Source organism: Heteronotia binoei, chromosome 1 (genome assembly GCF_032191835.1).
Source record: "Heteronotia binoei isolate CCM8104 ecotype False Entrance Well chromosome 1, APGP_CSIRO_Hbin_v1, whole genome shotgun sequence".
Classification (NCBI taxonomy): domain Eukaryota; kingdom Metazoa; phylum Chordata; class Lepidosauria; order Squamata; family Gekkonidae; genus Heteronotia; species Heteronotia binoei.
In genome coordinates this window covers 207,166,855-207,186,650 of record NC_083223.1, presented here as the reverse complement: position 1 = coordinate 207,186,650, position 19,796 = coordinate 207,166,855, and the positions used below count along the sequence as shown (strand labels likewise).

The window sequence follows — 19,796 nt, the reverse complement described above, 5'->3', positions numbered from 1 at the left end:
TCGGCCTGACCCGGGAGTGAATCCGCTGCTGACTGGCGGCGCCGGGGAAGCTGCAGACCCTGCCGCCGCAGCGGCCACGGGCCACCGCGACAGCGACTGCGAGGATGATCTCCCCGCGGGAACAAGGCGGGGAGGTGGCCCGATTCTACACGGTCACCGAGCCCAAACGCCATCCTCGGGGATACACCCTTTATAAGGTCACCGCGCGGGTGAGTCTTTTCCCCCCACCTGGGGAAAGAAGGGAAGCCCAGAGAGAGGCAAACATAGACGGGACGGGAGTATCTCCTGCAGCCCATCTTCAGTCAAAATGTGTGTTTATGTGGGGGGCGGGCGAAGAGGATCCTCCCGATCCTTGGGGGAGGGGGTGATTTCCCAGCCCCACTGGAAAGCGTGGGCCCCTCTTAGTAGAACGGCTCTAGGCGCGTAACCGCCGTGTACCGAGCTAAACCTTTTGTCCTCCAAGGCCAGCACTGGCTTCTCTGACTGGCAGCAGCTTGCCACAGACAGTCTGAGGCAGAGATTTTTGCCCTATTTTGTGGCTCGATATTTTTAAAGTAGAGATGCCAGAGAAGGATTGAGCCCAAGCATGTGCTCTGCCATTCATCTGTTCTAGGAGCACATTTGTGGTGTGATCTAACATGTATTGTGTTATGATCTCATACCCCGCCCCCCCGTCTTAGATCGTCAGATGTCCATTACAACCCCCCCCTCTCCCCGCAACTACCCTAGATCTGCCCATAGTGTGTAGGCAGCAGAAAGCAGGAAACCTCTCTGCATCTCAATCTCTAGTACAACTTTGCCTGGTTATATAGGATGGAGGGATCTTGCCTGACACCATTGTTGATCTCCTTTCCTAGGTAGGGAAAGCAGTGTCTTCTCCCACACATCTGCCTTTCTGAAAAAGAGGGTAGTAGTACTCTCACCCTTAGTAGCTCATAATTTTCTGTGTGGGTGAGTGGAGGGAGTGGGGGAAGAGAAGCATATTTTAAGCTGTCATGGTAAGAGATTGAGGAATTCTTTCAGCAGTAACTGCAGTCCTTTGCTCCACTGACCATGGAGGGAGGGAATTTCTGAGAAAACAAGCAAAAGAGCAGGGCTGTAACAAATCTTTAGAAAGAGCATCCATGTTTGCTTGACAAAGGGGTTAAGTCAGAAAGGACAGCTGCCATCCTAGCACAGGGGTGTTGAGCATGCACTATCAATGCTTAGATGATGAATGGGTCTTGTTTGCAAAGGCATGCAGAGGTTATGGTTGAATAGCTCATCCTTGAGCACAGAGCTGTGTCCTCACTAACGCAACCCTTAAAAGGAGGAACCATCTGCAACATACATAAACTCAAATCTGAAGGCTGAGATACTGACAATCTCTTCCAAGTCTTATCCCTTTCATTGCCCTCATTTCATGCCTTTACAAGTTTACAGCATTGTACCATGAGCAGCCCTCCCCCCACAAGTCTTTTTTGGCACTAATGGGCCCTGTGGCATGCAGAACAGGTGGAAACTGACAGATTTCAAGTTCAGCATCTCAGCTATTTGTTTCAGCCACAATGCAGCACAAAGTTTCATGGTGCACTGCCAGTTTAAACAGTCACCGTATGCCCATGCTTAAGCAGCAAAGATTTTTTCTGTCCATTCATACAAAGGGTGGATTCAAATAGGCCATTATAGGGAAGCTCATAGAGAGTAATTTTGTTGATTTGAAATTTTTGGACAAGCCATTGTGGAATTGTAGTTTGTTATTTCCTGCCAGATTCTCACTATACTCATTTACTTAATTTAAACCCCAGCTTTTTCTCCAGTGGTACCTAAAGCAGCCTATATGGTTCTTTACTTTTCACAACAACCCTGTGAGATAGGTTAGGCTCAGAAACTGGGTTTTCAGGTAGGCAGCTCAAGGTTGACTCTGCCTTTCATCCTTCCGAGGTTGGTAAAATTACCCAGCTTGCTGGGGAGAAAGTGTAGATGACTGGGGAAGGCAATGGCAAGCCACCCCGTAAAAAAAAAAGTCTGCCTTGAAATTGTTGTGAAAGCAACGTCACCCCAAGAGTCGAAAACGACTGGTGCTTGCACAGGGGACCTTTCCTTTCTCTACCTGAAGGAGTCTCAAAGTGGCTTATAATCACCTTCCCTTCCTCTCCCCACAACAGGATACCTGTGAGGTCACCCAGGGCTGAGAGAGCTCTGAGAGAACTGTGACTGACCCAAGGTCACCCTGCTGTTTTTGTGTGGAGGAGTGGGAAATGAAATCTGGTTCTGCAGATTCGAGTTTGCTACTCTTAACACTACACCACGCTAGAGGATTGAGACTGAGAGAGAATGGTTTCTTAAGGGAGAATGATTTCTCAAACTATACTAGAATACAGTGAGCTATTTGTGGCTTGGTTGCTATGGGGAGGAAGACCGTGCATGCCTCAGGATCTTTAGATGTAGTTGTCAATGGGCTTGGAGAAACTGCCCTTTAACAGAGGTTTAATGTGTGGAAATGGGCAGCTGAAGCTTTGCTTTGGAGGTAAATAATATAACTTGCTAAATAACATTCCAATGTGCCTCTATTAAAAGGGCAAGATTGCTTTTTTCCCCGGACAACTCTAGCTTTATAGGTCAACTGTAGCACTCGGAATTGTGCCTGGAAACATAGTTGGAGAGATTTTAATTACTGTCCAGATATGTTCCAAATACCTGCTTGAGAACCAGTGTGGTGAAAAGTGTAGTGTTGCATTAGGATCTATGACACCTGAGCTCAAATTCCCACATTTGCTGGATGCTCTTGGGTCAGTCATTCTCTCCAGGTCCAAACTACCTCACAGGATTGTTGTGAGGCTTAAATGATGAGGGAGGACAATGTTGCTCTGAATTCCTGGAGGAAAAAAGGGGGTGGGGTTTTAAAAAAAGTCCAAGTGACTATAACTTTGTTGCTGCCTTCTGAATAACTTGATGTCCTCCAGGCAGTCTTGGCAACGACACTGAATTGCTGTATAAAAACTGGTTTTCATTGTTCTTGTAGAGATGACAGTGATTTGGACCATTACTAGTTTGGAAAAGAGCAAGTGCTCTCTGCTGTAATTTTCTACAGTACCAACTGTGTACGTAGAATGTGGCACAGAAGCCATAAACTAGTTTTTAGCTTTGCAGTTAGAGTGGTGTGGCTGCAAAGGTCTGTCCTTTTAGTTTCTTTTCCTGTTTTTGTCCATTCCTTGCTGCAGAAAAGGTGAGATCCTAGTCTAGTTGATCCTGTTTTTTAAAAAACCTTGATTCATTCCTTCACTTCCTTGCTATTAGTGCAATTGTGCAAACTTGCCTCTAGCAGTCACCGCAGTTGTGTGGGAGAGCTCCTTGATGCCTTTCTCCCCAAGAAAGCAAGCAGGCTGATCCAGGAGGATGATAGATAATCAAACTATGTTCAAATCACCAAACTATGTTCATTAATTCTGAGGTCACTTTGGTTCTTTAATTAAGCATATCTGAGAGTAGAGGAAGGAAAAAAGAGACTATGTAGGGCAGACTTGACAGACAGTTTGTGCAAGACGAGAGTGCTGCATGTAAGTCAGGATTATTCCACCATGGAGAAAATTGCTCATGTTTGTGTTTGACCCAGCTCCATTTTATGTTCTCTTCCCTTGCAAGTAAATAACAAACTAGTATTGAAAAGAGGTTGCTTTTCTTTCTTTTTTTTCTTTGTACTGTCTCAGGCTTGTTGCATCATGCTCCCTTGGCTTTATTTGACTCCCCAGTAGCCAAGGCTGATGTGTCTCTAATCTTTCTTTCTTTCTTTCTTTCTTTCTTTCTTTCTTTCTTTCTTCCTTTCTTTCTTTCTTTCTTCTTTCTTTCTCTTCTTTCTTTCTTTCTTTCTTTCTTCTCTTTCTTTTCTTTCTTCTCTTTCTTTTCTTCTTTCTCTTCTTTCTTTCTTTCTTTCTTTCTTTCTTTCTTTCTTTCTTCTTCTTTCTTTCTTCTTCTTTCTTTCTTTCTTCTTCCTTCCTCCCTCCCTCCTCCCTCCCTCCCTCCCTCCCTCCCTCCCTCCCTCCCTCCCTCCCTCCCTCCCTTCCTTCCTTCCTTCCTTTCTTTCTTTCTTCTTCTTTCTTTCTTTCTTTCTTTCTTCTCTTTCTATCTTTCTTTCTTTCTTTTCTTTCTTTCTTTTCTTTCTTTCTTCTTCCTTCCTTTCCTTCCTTCCTTCCTTCCTTCCTTCCTTCCTTCCTTCCTTCCTTCCTTCCTTCCTTCCTTCCTCCTTCTCCCTCCCTCCCTCCCCCTCCTTCCTTCCTTCCTTCCTTCCTTCCTTCCTGCAACCCCAGTGGGGTTTCAAGGCAGATGTTCAGAGGTGGTTTGCCTCTGCATTGCGACCCTTGAAGGTCTCCATTCAAATACTAACCAGAGCTGACCCTGTTTAGCATGTGAGATTTGATGAGATCTGATGAGATTTGCCAAGCTGGCCCACCCAGGCCAGGGCACATTGCATAGGGACTGTTACGCACAGAGCCCTCAGATGTGTAGGGACTAACTAAGATGGGTTTGGCATGTCAGTGCCTAGGCTTTGTGCAATTGTGATGAGCCACCATATGACTGTTAGGAGTGGAGGCTGGCAAGGAGTAGATCCTATCAAGACTGAATTCTACACAGAATTTTTATTTGCATTAAAACTCCAGGTACTCTTGCATTTTAAAAACACATTAAGTTCTGACAAATTCTCTGCTTTTGTTTTTTAGATAGTTTCACGAAGAAATCCAGAGGATGTCCAGGAGGTAACTTATTTGTGCTTTTGCAGATGCTTTTTCATATTCTTGTTACTTTTTTAAAAGAAGGAACATCACTGACTTTATCTAGTAATTTTTTAACATAGATGTGGCACAAAAGTATGCATACATCTGTGTCAACTACATATTGCAAAGGAGAATAAATAGGTTTGTAATAGTAACAGAGAGTAGTCAAGAATCATTAGTGTAATAGAATTTCAAGATACCAGAACTGTCTTTTGTTGTATTTTTTTAATTTGTGTTGTTGGAAAGAGTTTGGCTATTGAAGGCTCACATCCCCAGTGGCTCTATTTCTCACAAGCCAGATCTCTGCTGTAGATGTTATCTTCTTCTTTTTCCACATGCTTAATAACTAGTGATAATTGTTTCAGGGATGAGAGAATTTGAAGAGGAGGGCAGGGGGGGGGAGTTCTCTTATAAATTGATAATTTTGTCTCTTAAAGCAGAAGGCTCATAAAGAACATATTGCGTTTGCTTAATGTTTTCTAAATGCCACTGCCAATTATATTGACAGGTACCACAGTTCTGTATTGGCAGGCACCATATTCTCAGTTTGACAACTGGGAATGGCATCCTCCCTACATACCTGCTTCTATGATGGTTTCCATGTTTTTATGACCAGTGGCAATTTTTCCCTTGCTCACATGCTGTGTTTGTGTATAAAAGTCATAAAATATGGCGGCTGAGTATGGGACTGAGCAGCAGACAGAGGAGAGGAAACAACAGAGGCTTGCTAGATGGATCAAAGAGATTCTTGACATGGCTATCTGAGGAATAGGAGTGAAATGCTGGAGTCTTCCCAGCACTATAGAGTGTAAAAATGGGACACCTCCTCCCAGTAAGATGAGGGACTAGGAGGGGGAGTTGGGGCCAAGAGCATTGCATATAATTGGTTGAGAGTTTGCAGTCAGTGCAGAGAGGCGTATGCAGTGAGTATTGAGAGAGAACAAGGTAGATGTGCTTACGGAAGATGAGATTCTACCAGTGGCATTTGACATTGATTGAAGAGGACAGAAGGGAAAGATGGGGAGCAGGGAAAAGTCTGAATACGTAATGCTGGAGAATGGTCAGATATGAATTGCAAGCAACCTGCAGTGCAATCCTATCAGTGTTGCTCCATTATAAGCCTATTGATTTTAATCAGTTGAGAGGATTGCAGTGTTTTTCTGTGATCTGAGCTCCTTTGAAAAGATTTAATGTGTGCTGGATTGTATTGCAGGAAAGGCTTGGAACACCATCTTTACTGTAATGGAAGATGCACTGTGCATTCAACAAGTCTCTTTATCTCTCCAGCAAGATAGGATTTTGTACTTTTTGGATCTGGTTGGGTCACATATTGTAGATCAGTAGAACTTTCTCTAAAAACTCTGATCAAATATCAGCTTGAGGTATTATGATGGATTTATGGATAGTTGCTGGATCTGTATCATTCAGCAGAATCAACGATGTTATCTGTCTGCTGCCTGTGTTCAGGGAGAAAAACAGACTATCGAATCTTTCTCCTACTCATTCATCATGGTCATCAAGAAGTGTTTTACATTTTCTGTTTCAACATCTCTTTGAGACCATTAGGATTCATGTGTGTGTCTGTGTGTGTGTAATGTGCCGTCTAATCGCCTCTGATTCATGGTGACCTTATGATTAACACCTTCAATACAGGCTATAATTAACAGCTAGATTCACACATCTAGGCTGCTACGGTAAATTTATTTTGGTTTTTTAAAGAACAATTTTTGTTTATTTTTAATATTTTAGTAACAATAAATAATGATTCATAAGAAAATACATAAAACCATAAAATCAAAATTCACAACTAACAGACATAAAAATGCTAGTAACTTTAACAAGTCATTTTGGATTATGCCTAGATCTGTTTTGTTCTAGGCTTATGATCCATCTTTTCAGTGTCTTGAACTGTACATATCAATGAAAAAACTTTGCTGTTACCATCTTCATTTTGTGGAAAGAGATACTTAATTCATAAGGCAAATTCTATAATATTTCAGCCAGAGCATTGTATGGTTCTGTGTTTAACATACTCATTAGAAGTAGAAAGTCCCCACCCGCCTCCAACAGTTTTCGCTTGTATTTGGTTTTGAGTTGGCATCATAGTGTGTTTTGAGTTGGCATCATAGCATCAAACCATGGGATGTTCACAAAATTTATTGAGCAAAACATAATGTTTTGTGGACTGTGAATGTCCACTGTGGCTTTAGTGGTTTCTAAAAAATTCTGAATGCTGAAATACCAAGTTTGGGAGATATCTTGGACTCTTCTAATTCATAAAGGTGGTGTTAAATAATTATGGAATGTAGGAAGCCTTTTCAGCTTCAAAAATAGCTGATACAAAGGCTTATTACAGCAGACTGGTTTCTAAATTTTTCTCTGTTTAAAAAACACTTTGGGACACAGAATTCTAAGCTGCATGGCTTCTGTTTGGAATGCTGGTATTTTGGCAGTAGCTTTAGTGTGATATTCTGATATGCTGCAGCTCTCGTCCAGTGCTCCTTTGGATGTCATTCCTATACCTTCCTGTTCACCTTCTGTGCACAGCACTGTGCCTCTGGACATTCTGGAATCGGATCCTCCTTCTGATCCTACTCTTCAAACCCAGGTTAGACCTTGTGACCTTCTTTGCTCCGAGGCCTTCAGAGACATCGGGGTTTCTCTCTTGTATAGAGAGACTTCTACGCAAGTTTCATCACAGCATTACAGAGTGTTCCCTACGTCCCCGTCCCCCACGTTCCCGCAGAAGCTGGGTTCAGGTAGCCAGCTTGAGGTTGACTCAGCCTTCCATCCTTCCGAGGTCGGTAAAATGCGTACCCGGCTTGCTGGGGGGAAAGTGTAGATGACTGGGGAAGGCAATGGCAAACCACCCCGTAAAAAGTCTGCTGTGAAAACGTTGTGAAAGCAACGTCACCCCAGAGTTGAAAACGACTGGTGCTTTCCCAGGGGACTGACTACCTTTACCTTAGTGTGAATATGGACATTGCTCACAACTGGCTGCTTCCCCCGCTCTTGAGGAATATCTGTCCATCCTAAGCAAAGCAGCCACTCACATATAAGGTAATTTTAAAAATAACCTTTGGCCTGTTTATTATTTAGGTATTTATATTTCATTTTTCTCTCCAGTGGGGGACCCATAGAGGCTTACAACAATCATTCTTCCCTCTTCCATTTTATCTACACAGCGGTGACCATGTGAGGGTACGTTGAGCTGAGAGAAAGTAACTGGCCAAGTTACCCAATGACTTTCCATGGCATTGTGGGGATTTGAACCGGGCTTCCCACATCCTAGTCTGACTCCTCTAATCATGACACTGCTCTGGCTGTCAGCTGTTGAAACCTAACTTTGCTTCCAAGGTTACAATGAGATCAGATGTGGGGTTTAAGCTTTCACACATTGTCCTCACACCATTTCTTTCACATGTAGGAGGCAGTGGGAGAATCAGTGAGTGCTTGTGCTGTCTGTGCATAAAGTGCTGTCAGGTCGCAGCTGACTCCATAGGTCTTTCAAGGCATGAGACTAACAGAGATGATTTACCATTGCCTTCCTCTGTGTAGTGACCCTGGAATTCCTTGGGGCTTCCTATCCAAACACCAACCAGGAATGACCCTGCTTAGCTTCTGAGATCTGGTTCTGTTTTCTATTTCACAGAGTCAGGGAGCCCCACATTCAAATAGTGTGGGATCTCTTCACTTACATGACTGAAGTAGCATTTGAACACATCTTTTGGGACATGCTTTTATTTTAGATAACACAGACACCTACTGAAAGGCAGAAAATAACACTCTGTTAAGAAATTAGGGCATTCATATGCTCCTCTGATCAGAATGTTCCTATGCTCACATATTGTTCTCTTCCTGCTAAACTTTAAGGGCTCTGTTCTTCCACAACTCTAGCAAAAAGAACAAAAGAAACAGAATTTCCTTCTTAATGGCAGGAGTCAGTCTTGCAGTTGACTAGCTGGAAGTAGTTTATATCTTGGTGATTGCAGATTGTTGCCATACTTACCCTCTTGCCAATATATCGGTTGACCTGGCCTCTGGAAAACAGGGCTGCCTATCCCTTTCCACTATATTGGTAGACCTGGCCTCCGGTGAACAGGTCTACCTGTCCCAGTCCACTATATTGGTAGATCTGGACCGCTGCCTTGCACTGAGCCTCAGAAAACATACCAGCACTTTGGGGGGGTGGGGGTGGGGTTTGGAACTCTTGCAGTCTGCTTTTTCTTTTGTTTAAAAAGTGAAATATGACAAGCAGCATTACAGGTCCAGTATGATGGAGAAGGAACAATCACTGTCAGAACCCTGCCTAACCTAAACAACTGGAAGTTCCTTAAATATCAACTTGCCCAAACTACTTATTTATTCAAATATTTATATTCCACTTTTTTCTGTCACTCAAGGTAGCTTACAAATCAAAGCATAATAGGGGTGTGCAAAAATCATTCCCCCCCAGCTCCATTGTAGCCTATTATAATCAGTGGGTCCCATAGCATTAATGGAGAATCAGTATGAGGGTATCTGGGGCTGTGGGATGGCTGTTTTTTTTATTTGCAGCATAGCTGCTGGTGTCTCTCCTCAAAATCTCCCCATGTTTCAAAAAGATTGGAACAGGGGGTCTAATTCTATGGGCCCCAGAAGGAGGCACCTCCATTCTCCATTGTTTCCAATGAGCTGAAGCAGTATTTGTGGGCAGAAGCAGAAATATGTAAGTAGCCTTTTAAAAATTTGTGTGTTAACACCCCCTAGTGCAGTTTAGAGGGAACTACAACTGTTGAGCATTCATCTCATAAACAGGCTGAAAGTCCAGACATGCCTTTCTCATTAATTTTATCTCCCTGTGTTTTTGTCTTTTCCCCTTCATCTCCATTATTCCTTCTGAAATACCACTGAATAGTTGAGTGCTGGGTGGTAGAATAGGTTCCGTTCTATCCCTGCCTTTCTATACTCCAGGTCTGTCCAATTTTTGTGACCCAGCAAGCTGAACAAAGACCACCAGTTAGTAGCTTAGCAACACCTCCCTAGTTTTTGCCATCCTGGGCCTGATAGTAAAGTGGGGAGGTCTGTTGCTTACATGGTGGACTGGATCACATGCTTAAAAAGTTGTGTTTGTCTTGGTGGGTCACAAGCTGTGTAGATCTGATTGATTATAAGCAGAAAGATTTTGTGCCATGCCACTGGGATTCTCCCTTCCTCAAAAGTAATTGGATACAAACCAAATCCATTGTGGTTTTGGTTTAAAAATCATTTCATTTATTATTATTAATTTTTCTTGCTCACAAACAGTTGCTCAAATTAGATATTACTCATCAAAAACATATTGCCAAACTTGAAACAACTAAAATTCATAAATAAAAATATACTTTGGGCCAGATGTAAAGTGCGATTTGAAGTTTGTTCACTGCCAGAAAAGATTCTGCCATTTGTCTGTATGGAACATCTGATGTTGAAAATGTGGAGATGAAGGAAATTAGTTAGTACAGTTGTGTTGAAATAATTTGGCTTGTTATACAAGCTTGGTGCACACAGCAGCCCCATGCAGTTGTTGAAGATGACCAGGTGATTGTGCAGAGGCAGAGTGCTTGCTTCTGCTCTCCCTCCTCACATGTTCAGTGAACATGTGAGGCAGTCATGTACACCGAGCTGCAGTCACCATTCCTTATAGTTGGAGCTGTGTATATAGTGTGTTAAGACAGCTATTGAAATTATTCACCTCAGTCATATTTTCAGGATGGCAGGAATAAATTGTGCAAATTCTGTGTATCTTAACTTATGTGACATATTTGTTTTGTTTTTCCAAACCCAACTTTTTTGAGACCTTAGGAAAGGAAAGAGTGAAGTTGGTTCCCATAGAGAAAGGGAAAGAGATGGGCCACTGAGTTCCTCACTCTGTGAATGCTGCTGCTCTTGCTTGTCCCCCCACCCCTCCTGCCTCATATCTGTTCTATGCAGTTTGCTCTTGATTACAGGCTCCATCCAAACTACCTGTCAACTTTTGTGCTTGATTAGTCACCTGCTTTCTGTTTTTTTCTCCCTGAAAAGCTGATATTTTATTAATGCAGTCTTGCCAATAGGTCAATAGGAGGTGTTTATTAGCTGGTCTACTCACACGTATTGGTGATATGTATTTATAGCCTAAAAGACCCAGCTTCTGTGAATCTTCCCTGCCTGGTTGCCCTAGGGGCAATTCTTCACCACTGGCAAAGAAACCAGCTTTAAAATGACACAGACTTTAAAATGATTAGTCTGGATAGAAGGCATGCTTTGGTCCTCTCTGCTGTGATTGGCCTGTTTTTCTTCCTTTAGTATAAGCAGGGCTTTTTTTTTTGAGCAGGAACACACAGGAATGCAGTTCTGGCTGGCTTGGCATCAGGGGTGTGGCCTAATATGCAAACAAACTTCTGGGCTTCTCCTACAAGAAAGCCCTGTGCGAAACAATGGTGATGTCAGGGGGTGTGGCCTAATATGTAAATGAGTTCCTATTGAACTTTTTCTATGAAAAAGGCCCTGAGTATAAGAACCGCAACTTTTTGGGTAAATGCCAGTAACTGTGTTTTATGGATACATTTTTTCACTCACCGTGCAGTGTTAAACACAGTTGAAGTCAATGGGCTTTAAAAGGGTGTAACTTCTTATGACTGCTGTTGTTAATTTTATCTATTTTTTTTAAAAAGCCAATCACTTCACAATCTCAAAAGGCAGCTGCATCTAAATTGATTGTGGAGTCTTTTTTATGTAATTATGCAATGCTTCTTTTGGGAAATAAATTGAATTCCATATGAATATGAAATGGCTTAAAAGTATTCTTTGCAGGACAGTGACTGAAAGTGGTAAAATGTGACACACAGGACTTGTGTGGCCACTGCTGTAGGCGTGATTCACACAATTGCCAGCCAGAAATCTTCCCAAGTTTCTGTAAGTCTTGCCCACACATATGAGCTAAGATAAGGATGGTATACTATACGTAAGGATTTACATGTGCCAATTGTGTGAAGTGCTCCTTTGATTTCATCTTATGCTGCGCTCACTTTTTTCATGGCTAAACAAGTGGGAATTACTTATTTTAAGATTAAGGGGGGAAAATCTCAAAATGCTATCATTTGTTATATCTCTTGTATTTGTCTGTTGAAGGTTGTTCTACAGCCCCCTTGTGCATGCTGGATGTATGCACCATAAATAAAGAATTTAAGCTGGTTCATGAGCTTGAAACTAGGGCAGTGTCTACATTGGATAAAGTGCAAAACTGGTAGCTTAAATAGTTTGTGGATAACCATTTTGATTAGTACATTAATTATCCTTCAGAGTTGAAAGGATATACTTTCAGCTTTAAGGGTTGAAAAAGAAAGTGATTTAACATCAACATTTAGTTTTTTAAAAAATACCTTGACCTAAAGATTTTAGGGTGTTTTTAATAAGTCTCATTGGGCATTTTTAACATACTACTGTGTTGGTTTCTGCTATACTTTTGTAAATACTTAATTAGCAGGAATAGCTTAATTGCCTCATGAGTGCTTTTTGTTTTCTGTTTTTGCTTCAGATAGTCGTTTGGAAGAGATACAGTGACTTTAAGAAATTGCACAAAGAACTCTGGCAGATTCATAAACACTTATTCAGGCATACAGAATTGTTTCCTCCTTTTGCTAAAGCAATAGTATTTGGTAAGCATAAACACATACATTTTTTTTTAAATTGCTAAAATCATTTGGGAATAGCCCACTACTGATGAACAGATCTGTGGACATTCAGAGTTCAATGTTGTGCTATCTTTTGCTTTTGCCAAAAACATATTGGTGAATAAGTTATGTGTATGTTCAGTCTTAAAACCAGGCTTCTGGGGTGAGTGGGGCAGGTTTATTTCCCCCTGAATAGAATATGTGGTAAAGTTTTGTGATTACTGTAGATGCTGACAGACATAGCCAATACCCTGCAAAGTTTGTATGTGATGAAGATAGTTTTGACTCTTGAAAGCTTGTGCTCCCTTCCCAAGCTTGCTGATCTTCAAGATGCTACTGGACTCGAATCTAAATGTAAAGTTTGTAAATGTACACTGACATGTCCATAGATTGAAGCAAACCTAGTGTTCTGTGCTCTCCTAACCATAGGTAGGGTAATAGGGAGAACCTCATGTTTATCTCCTCCTTCTACTTTTTAGAGCTAGCCATAGTTAATGTTAAAATTTGCAGCAGTATTCTTCCCCCCCCTCCCTCAACATTGGACCCAATGTATGGACCTTGCAAAAGTGTGGGTGAGAATCCCTGATCCTGGCTTTCACCTATCTGCAGCGGCTGTTCTTGACTCTGGGAAGGTTTGTTCATGGGGTCATAGGACCTGTACAGGGTGATTGCCATGTGGGCCAGGATGGGGGCTGCAATGGGGAGAGGGAAAGGGGTAAACTTTCTGCCTTCTGGTTCTTAAGTCAGTGGAACTCCATTCATAGAAGAGGCAGGAGGGAGTGATTTCCCCCACTTCCCCTTGCAGCCTCCTGACCCACATGACCATTACTATATGTGAGTCCCATGACCTGAGCATAAACTTTTAGGTGGTCAGAAATGGCAGCTGGGAGTGGGGAGAGCTAAGAAGACATACAAGCACTGGCAGGTGACAGAATCCAACTCACTATTTGCAGCCATAGTTATGAGAAGATTTGTAAGTGGAAGCTTGTTGAATTTTAAACAAAAGCCTCTGGACACTTCCTATAAAGAAAAGCTTGAGAAACTGTGACCAATATTTACAAAAGAGTGAGTAGAAGTAAGGTTTTTTTTAAACTGTCATTTTCAAGGTCTTCTTGAGGGAATCCAAGGAGCCCCAGGCATACATTTAAGCACTTCCACTTAATCCATGAAGCTGCAAGTCAAAGCACTTGACTGTGTTGCTGAGTACTGTCTATTAAGACTGATAGCAGCTCTTCAGGACAGCAGAAGGTCTTTCCCAGCATACGCTACTGATATACTGTTACTGGAAATTCTGTGGGTGGCAATTGGGACATTTTGCATGCAAAACAGGTGCTATACCTCTGAATTATGCCCTCTCCTCTAAATCTGCTGGAGAATGTAAGCATTGATCCTGTTACCACTCACATGCTGTGTAGGCGCTCTGCTGTTTTTGCTAATTGCCCTCTACCAAGCCAGTTTCCCTTTGCTCATGCCTATGGCTGTCCCTGATTTTCTGTTCAGATCTTAGCTCTTTGCACTATATCAAAGGCTGTTCTAGAAGATCCTTTGAATTTCTGGAGTGACTTGTGGGGTGGCATATGGGAAGAGCAGGGGCCTGGTTAGAAATTGGGACAGGGTTCCAAAATTGGCTGCACATTTGGAAGCCACAGTTTCAGCCCTTTGGAGCCTAACTATCATTTCCTAGTCCATTATTTTATTTATTTAGAATTTATTTATTATGTGACTGGGTGCCCCAGATTTTCTGGGGAAAATATAGCTAGTGATAAGATTCTTGTTTGTGGTTGAAACATTCACAACAACTTTGTTTATTTATTTGATGAATCACCTTATCCCAGCCAAAGCTGATGTTGATGACAGGATGCAGGAGATGACTACATGTTATAGAAATGAGGGAGGGAATTGAACACAGGGATGCTCAAGTAAATTGCATTGGGTAGGTCAGCCCTATTAGCTTCTTTTGCTATCCCATGCTAAATACTGTATGGCAGGGGTGGCCAACGGTAGATCTCCAGATGTTTTTTGCCTACAACTCCCATCAACCCCAGCCAGCATGGCCAATGGCTGGGGCTGATGGGAGTTGTAAGCAAAAAAATCTGGAGAGCTACCGTTGGCCACCCCTGCTGTATGGACCTTGGTGGCAGTAGTGGATATCACACAAATTGTAGTGTTGTATTGCACTACAAAGGTATCACTGCAGAGGGAGAACATCTATCACATGCAGAAGACCAGAGAGGGCATTTACACGCTCCCACCACTATGGTATAGGTCTGTCTGGGAGGGCCCAGGGCACCCACCCCACTCCTCTATCTTCCTTTTCAGCAAATACCTTTTATCCTTGACCAAAGAGGCATGAGGACAGTGGAAGTAGAACAATAATATGTTTACTATAAGTGTTCAGGAACAAACAAGTGGGTTTTAATTATTAGTACAATAGTGAAAGGGAAATAAATAATAAATGTGGTACAAAGAAAGTAAAAGCCGTGATGCGACTAACTACACATTCCCTCTTGATTTCAACTCACTCAACCCTCTTTGGATGAGGGAACTCTCCTGCTGCAGCCTCTCTCCAGCTCAGCCTTTCCAGAGAGAACACACCTCCCTCTCTAGCTAGTCCTTTTATTGTTTCCTGCCAGGTCCTACCCCTCTGGTCTCCACTGGGGAAGTTTTCCCTCCAATGAGAAGGACAGAAGGAATCCTGGGAAATGTAGGCCTGGTTGCTACTCTAATACAGGCTTCCCTGGGGCCTGTCGGCTACACTAGACCTAGGACAATGACAACATCAGTGAACATTTTCAAATTAGAGATTTTTAGGATACCTTTGTGTTCCATACTAGGCAATGTAGTGTCAAAACTGTCGGTAGTCAAGTAATGTGTTGCCTTCTCATCCCTGGACTGAAGTTGTAGTGGTTACATTCATGATTTCCTCTTCACCCCACTCACTGGATATACTGCTTCCTCAGTATGCTTCTCTGAACCAATTTCAGCTGAAATGTCTATTTCTTCCTACCCTGGTTATTTACCTATTGTACAAACCTCTGTCCCTTTAAATAGGCTGTGGGGGAGATGGAAATACTATATATAATTGCTGTTGCACCACTTGTACTTTTTGGCAGTCTTTGTTTTTAGTTATTCACTAATAGCTTCAAGGGACTACTCATATCAACATTAGCCCAACCTCTTCCATCCTGGAATTCCCCATCAAAGAACATTCTTCCCATATGTGTTACAGATCTGTCACTGCCAGTTGGGGGAACCCAACTTTACACTATTTATTTATTTATTTATTTATTCATTCATTCATTCATTCATTCATTCATTCATTCATTCATTCATTCATTCCGGGATTTATATCCCGCCCTTCCCACGAGTGGCTCAGGGCGGCTCACAACAAACAATAAAACAATAAAATCGGAATAAGATAGTTACATTTAAATCAAACATTTAAAAACCTAAAAACCTTAAAAACCTTAAAACTAGTAACCTTAAAACTATGCTTATCTGATCCTTTCTTGTTGACAAGGACCATCATGAGGGCTATGAAATTTGCCACATTGTGAGCCTTGTACATAGCTTTACATATTGACATCTTATGTGTGCTTGGAATCTTAGTATTTGAAGCACTGTTCTACTGCAGACCAACATGGCTGCCTTCTGAAACTATCACCAGTGAAATTGATGGGTTGGCAGTAGATTCAGAGGAAGTGAAAGCTGACAGGAGATGAAATGTCTCTGGTTCAGGAGGACTCATCTCAAAGAGATGAAGGGTTAGCTGTTACTTTTCTACCGGGTAATGAATCAGAGTTGTCCACTGAGATGGTGACAAAGAGTATGGGCTGCCTGCCAAAGTCTCGAGGCAGCAGGAGGAAAGTTGCGGGCTTAACTTGCCTGGAAAATTATAGATGTTTGTATACAAATGCTAGAAGTGTTCGAAGTAAAATTGGTGAGTTGGAATGTTTAGTGTTGGGGCAAAACATAGACATTGTGGGAATTTCAGAAACTTGGTGGAATGAGGAGAATCAGTGGGACACGGTGATTCCTGGATATAAGTTCTATCGGAAGGATAGGGAGGGAAGGGTTAGAGGTGGGGTGGCTCTGTATGTCAGAGAGGGTATACAGTCCAGTAAGACTGAGGTAAAAGATTTAGATTCCCTTAACATGTGGAATTCACTGCCAGGAAGTGGTGGCGGCTACAAGCATAGCCAGCTTCAAGAGGGGACTGGATAAAAATATGGAGCAGAGGTCCATCAGTGGCTATTAGCCACAGTGTGTGTGTGTGTATTTTGGCCACTGTGTGATACAGAGTGTTGGACTTGATGGGCCATTGGCCTGATCCAACATGGCTTCTCTTATGTTCTTATGAAAGATAGTACACCATCACAAAATTCTGAATTAATATATGGGATTCACCTCCTGTAATTTAATGGTTTAAAAAGGAGATCAGTTGTGGAGGATAGGTCTATCCACAAATGCTGGTCATTATGGCTGAAGGTAATCTCCATCTTCCAGGGCACTATGGCCTGGTCTGGATACCAGTTGCTTGGGGCCAATGATGGAAGTGCTGCCTCCTCCTCCTCTTTTTTTTGGTATTTTTTAAAGTGTGTGTGTGTGTGTGTGCAGCGGGCAGTCATGGTGACCTCTGGTGACTGACCCCCCTATTAGGGGCCTGGGAGATATTCATAGAGGTGGCTGGATAAAGTCTGCTCCTGCCTCCCGAATGCTGGTATTCCAAGGAGGTCTTTCATCCAAGTATTTACCAGAGTCTACCCTGCTTAGCTTCCGAGATCTGACGTCTAGGTCAGGGCTTCTCTCTTCCTTTTTGTTCTACTGGTTTGACTGGCCACTGTGGAAAATAGACTAGAAGGACATTTGTGGGCTTCTCTTATATTTTGGGAAGGGTAGATAATCTAGGCAGTGAGGAGAACTGTTTGTCCTTATGCTCACCTCTTTAGCTACCCTGAGTCACTGAATCAGCTTTAGAAATATCTTTGTGATCCCTCTGTGCAATGGACAGAATGCTAAGAATTCTTCTTTTGTTTTGTTACTGTTTTATACTTCTGTCCCCACAATGTTTAAAATTGGAAAGTCTGGGGTTTTTTTTGCTCTCTGCAGTTACTAGCAAGACCCATACATTATAAAGTGAAGCCCTTTGACAGGAAAATGTTATGCTGCTTTCCTGAACTTTAGTTTGGACTTTTCCACCTTTCCCACTGGAAAATAATATGTTGGCATGGAACATGGGAATTTAGTCAAAGACAATAGAGCAAAACTATTAAAATGTCTTTGATCGGGATCCTGCTTGAAAAAAATACCTTATTTCTGTATTAAACTGATATCTTTCTTTCCAGCAAAACTGGATTATAAAATAATCCTAAACCCTAAATACAAAATGGCAGCCAAGAATTTTAGTTTGTGCCTCAGAACAATTCACTAATTTCCATACCTGGAGATTAAAAGTTCTGGTTAAAAGATCAGTCTTGGCTGTTTTCCTAAATAATGGGTGAGGAAGTTGTATGAATGTCCCAAGACACAGAACTTTAGAGCTTCAGTATCACAGCAGAGAATGCCTTAAATCTTGCTGCTACCCACTGAATTTCTGTTGGGGCAAAAATTGAGATCTCCTTTGAAACTTCAAAGAGAATGGGGGTGAGAATATGTTGGTTAGGAACCAGAATATGCTGGACTTGTTTGAAGATTAAAGATCAGTGTTAGTGCTTGAATTGTGACTAGAAATTCATTGGTAGCCAATGTAGTTCAAGATCAGTGTAGTTCAAGATTAGTTTCTGTAGACAGCTCTTGTCAACAGTTTGATTATATGACTCATCAGATGCTTGTCTTCCTGTCACAAAATGGATGAAAAGGTGAGAGCCAGTGTGATAAAATAGCTACAGTGGGGACTTAGGAGACTCTGGTTCAAATTTCCAAGTCATTTTAAGAGGGCTGCCATGTTGGTCTGCAGTTGAACAGTTAGATTTGTCCAGTACCATCTCAGAGAACAAGATCTTGCTGGTCTTTGAGGTACTACTGGGCTTGATGCTAGCTGTTCCATTAAGTTATGAAATTCACTCATGGGACCTTTGCCCCCTTCCTCTGACAAACTTGCCTACTTCATAGGGTTGTAAGATGGAGTCAGGTATGCTGTCATGAATTCTGAGAGGAAGGATATAATATAAATATGTTTCCATGTGTATGTATTCACAGGCTTTCTTCATATTGTGAACCTGTGAACACAACACACTATGTTTGAATGAAATAAAATGTGATACCAGTTGGAATGAGAGGTGAGGCTAGTAATCTGCTTGCCAGGTCAAGGAGCAGCTGCTTCCCTTGGGTGAGGGATTCACTGTGGTAAGGTACTACATTGTTGAGTTTCCTATAGCAATTGCTGTGGTTTTCTGCCTTATGCCTTGTGAGAATCTGACTCTTGTTAGACTAGATAAACATTTTTTTTCTGCCAAGTTTGTTCCTCAAGTCAAAGCTTGGGCATAGATTTATTTTTTTATGGAACAGAAAACATTGGAATGGGAAGACTGATCTTGAATAGTCTTGGAGGGAGACTGATCTTAAACAGCCCCCTATGTGGCTGTTTAAATGACTGAAGTATGTAAGAATAAGTAGTAGGCTAGGTGTCCTTTTCCACAAGATGGGTAGGGAGTCTTTGAAATTCAGTTTGTGGGCAAAACCTTATGAGAATACCATGGTAAGCACTTGTGACTTCTTCAGGTAATTGCAGCTGTCTGAGCTGTTGGACTTGACCTGTATATGTAGATGTTGCCGGACTTTACATCTTCAGAGCATTCTGGGGAAGTGATTGTATTCTGAGGACTTCTCCTGCCTGAAATAAAATATTGGCTCATATAATATCAGCAATAGTTTTCTAGTGCAGTGAGCCCCCCCCCCTGCTTTTGGCTAAGAAATATTTAGAATGTAGTCATCTGTCTGCCACCTGAAATGGTACAGTCCCACCAGACTTGGACTGTGTGATTCTGCTGATTGTGTAAATTTGTGCTGAGACTTCCCCTTGCATCCTTGACCCAATGGTAGAGCATCCATAAAGCATGTTTGTTTCTCACATAGGAAAAACATCTTATTATGTGTGTAAGGGACTTTTTCATATCATAAATGAGAATCTGACTTCAGTGTTAACCGAGTGGCTGGTGCTCAGTTCTCTACAGAGTTAGCCGAGTACAACATGGACATTATGAATGTGACAACAAGCCTTATTTCATTTTAGTTTTTGCATTGATGGACATATGCTTGTGTCCCTTGGCTAATTAGGAGCATTGCCTCTCATATCCTTCAAGACATGATGGATGGAGTCTTGGATTCTTCTTGCGGCTGCCAGATTGCATTGTTTGAGACGACTGCAGAAAAC

General features: G+C 42.0%; 1 protein-coding gene across 2 annotated transcripts in view; it reads left to right on the top strand.

Moving 5' to 3' along the window:
• RPS6KC1 (ribosomal protein S6 kinase C1) overlaps positions 1-19,796 on the top strand; it is a 115,349-nt gene continuing 95,553 nt past the window's right edge. The window contains exons 1-3 of one of the 2 annotated variants that reach the window (XM_060246898.1): positions 1-209; positions 4,698-4,733; positions 12,289-12,409. In XM_060246898.1, the coding sequence (XP_060102881.1) occupies positions 105-209; positions 4,698-4,733; positions 12,289-12,409 (262 nt within the window). In that variant the 5' untranslated portion in view covers positions 1-104. Of the gene's footprint in view, positions 210-4,697; positions 4,734-12,288; positions 12,410-19,796 lie in introns of those variants that run through there. The other variant, XM_060246909.1, reaches the window with a different exon arrangement.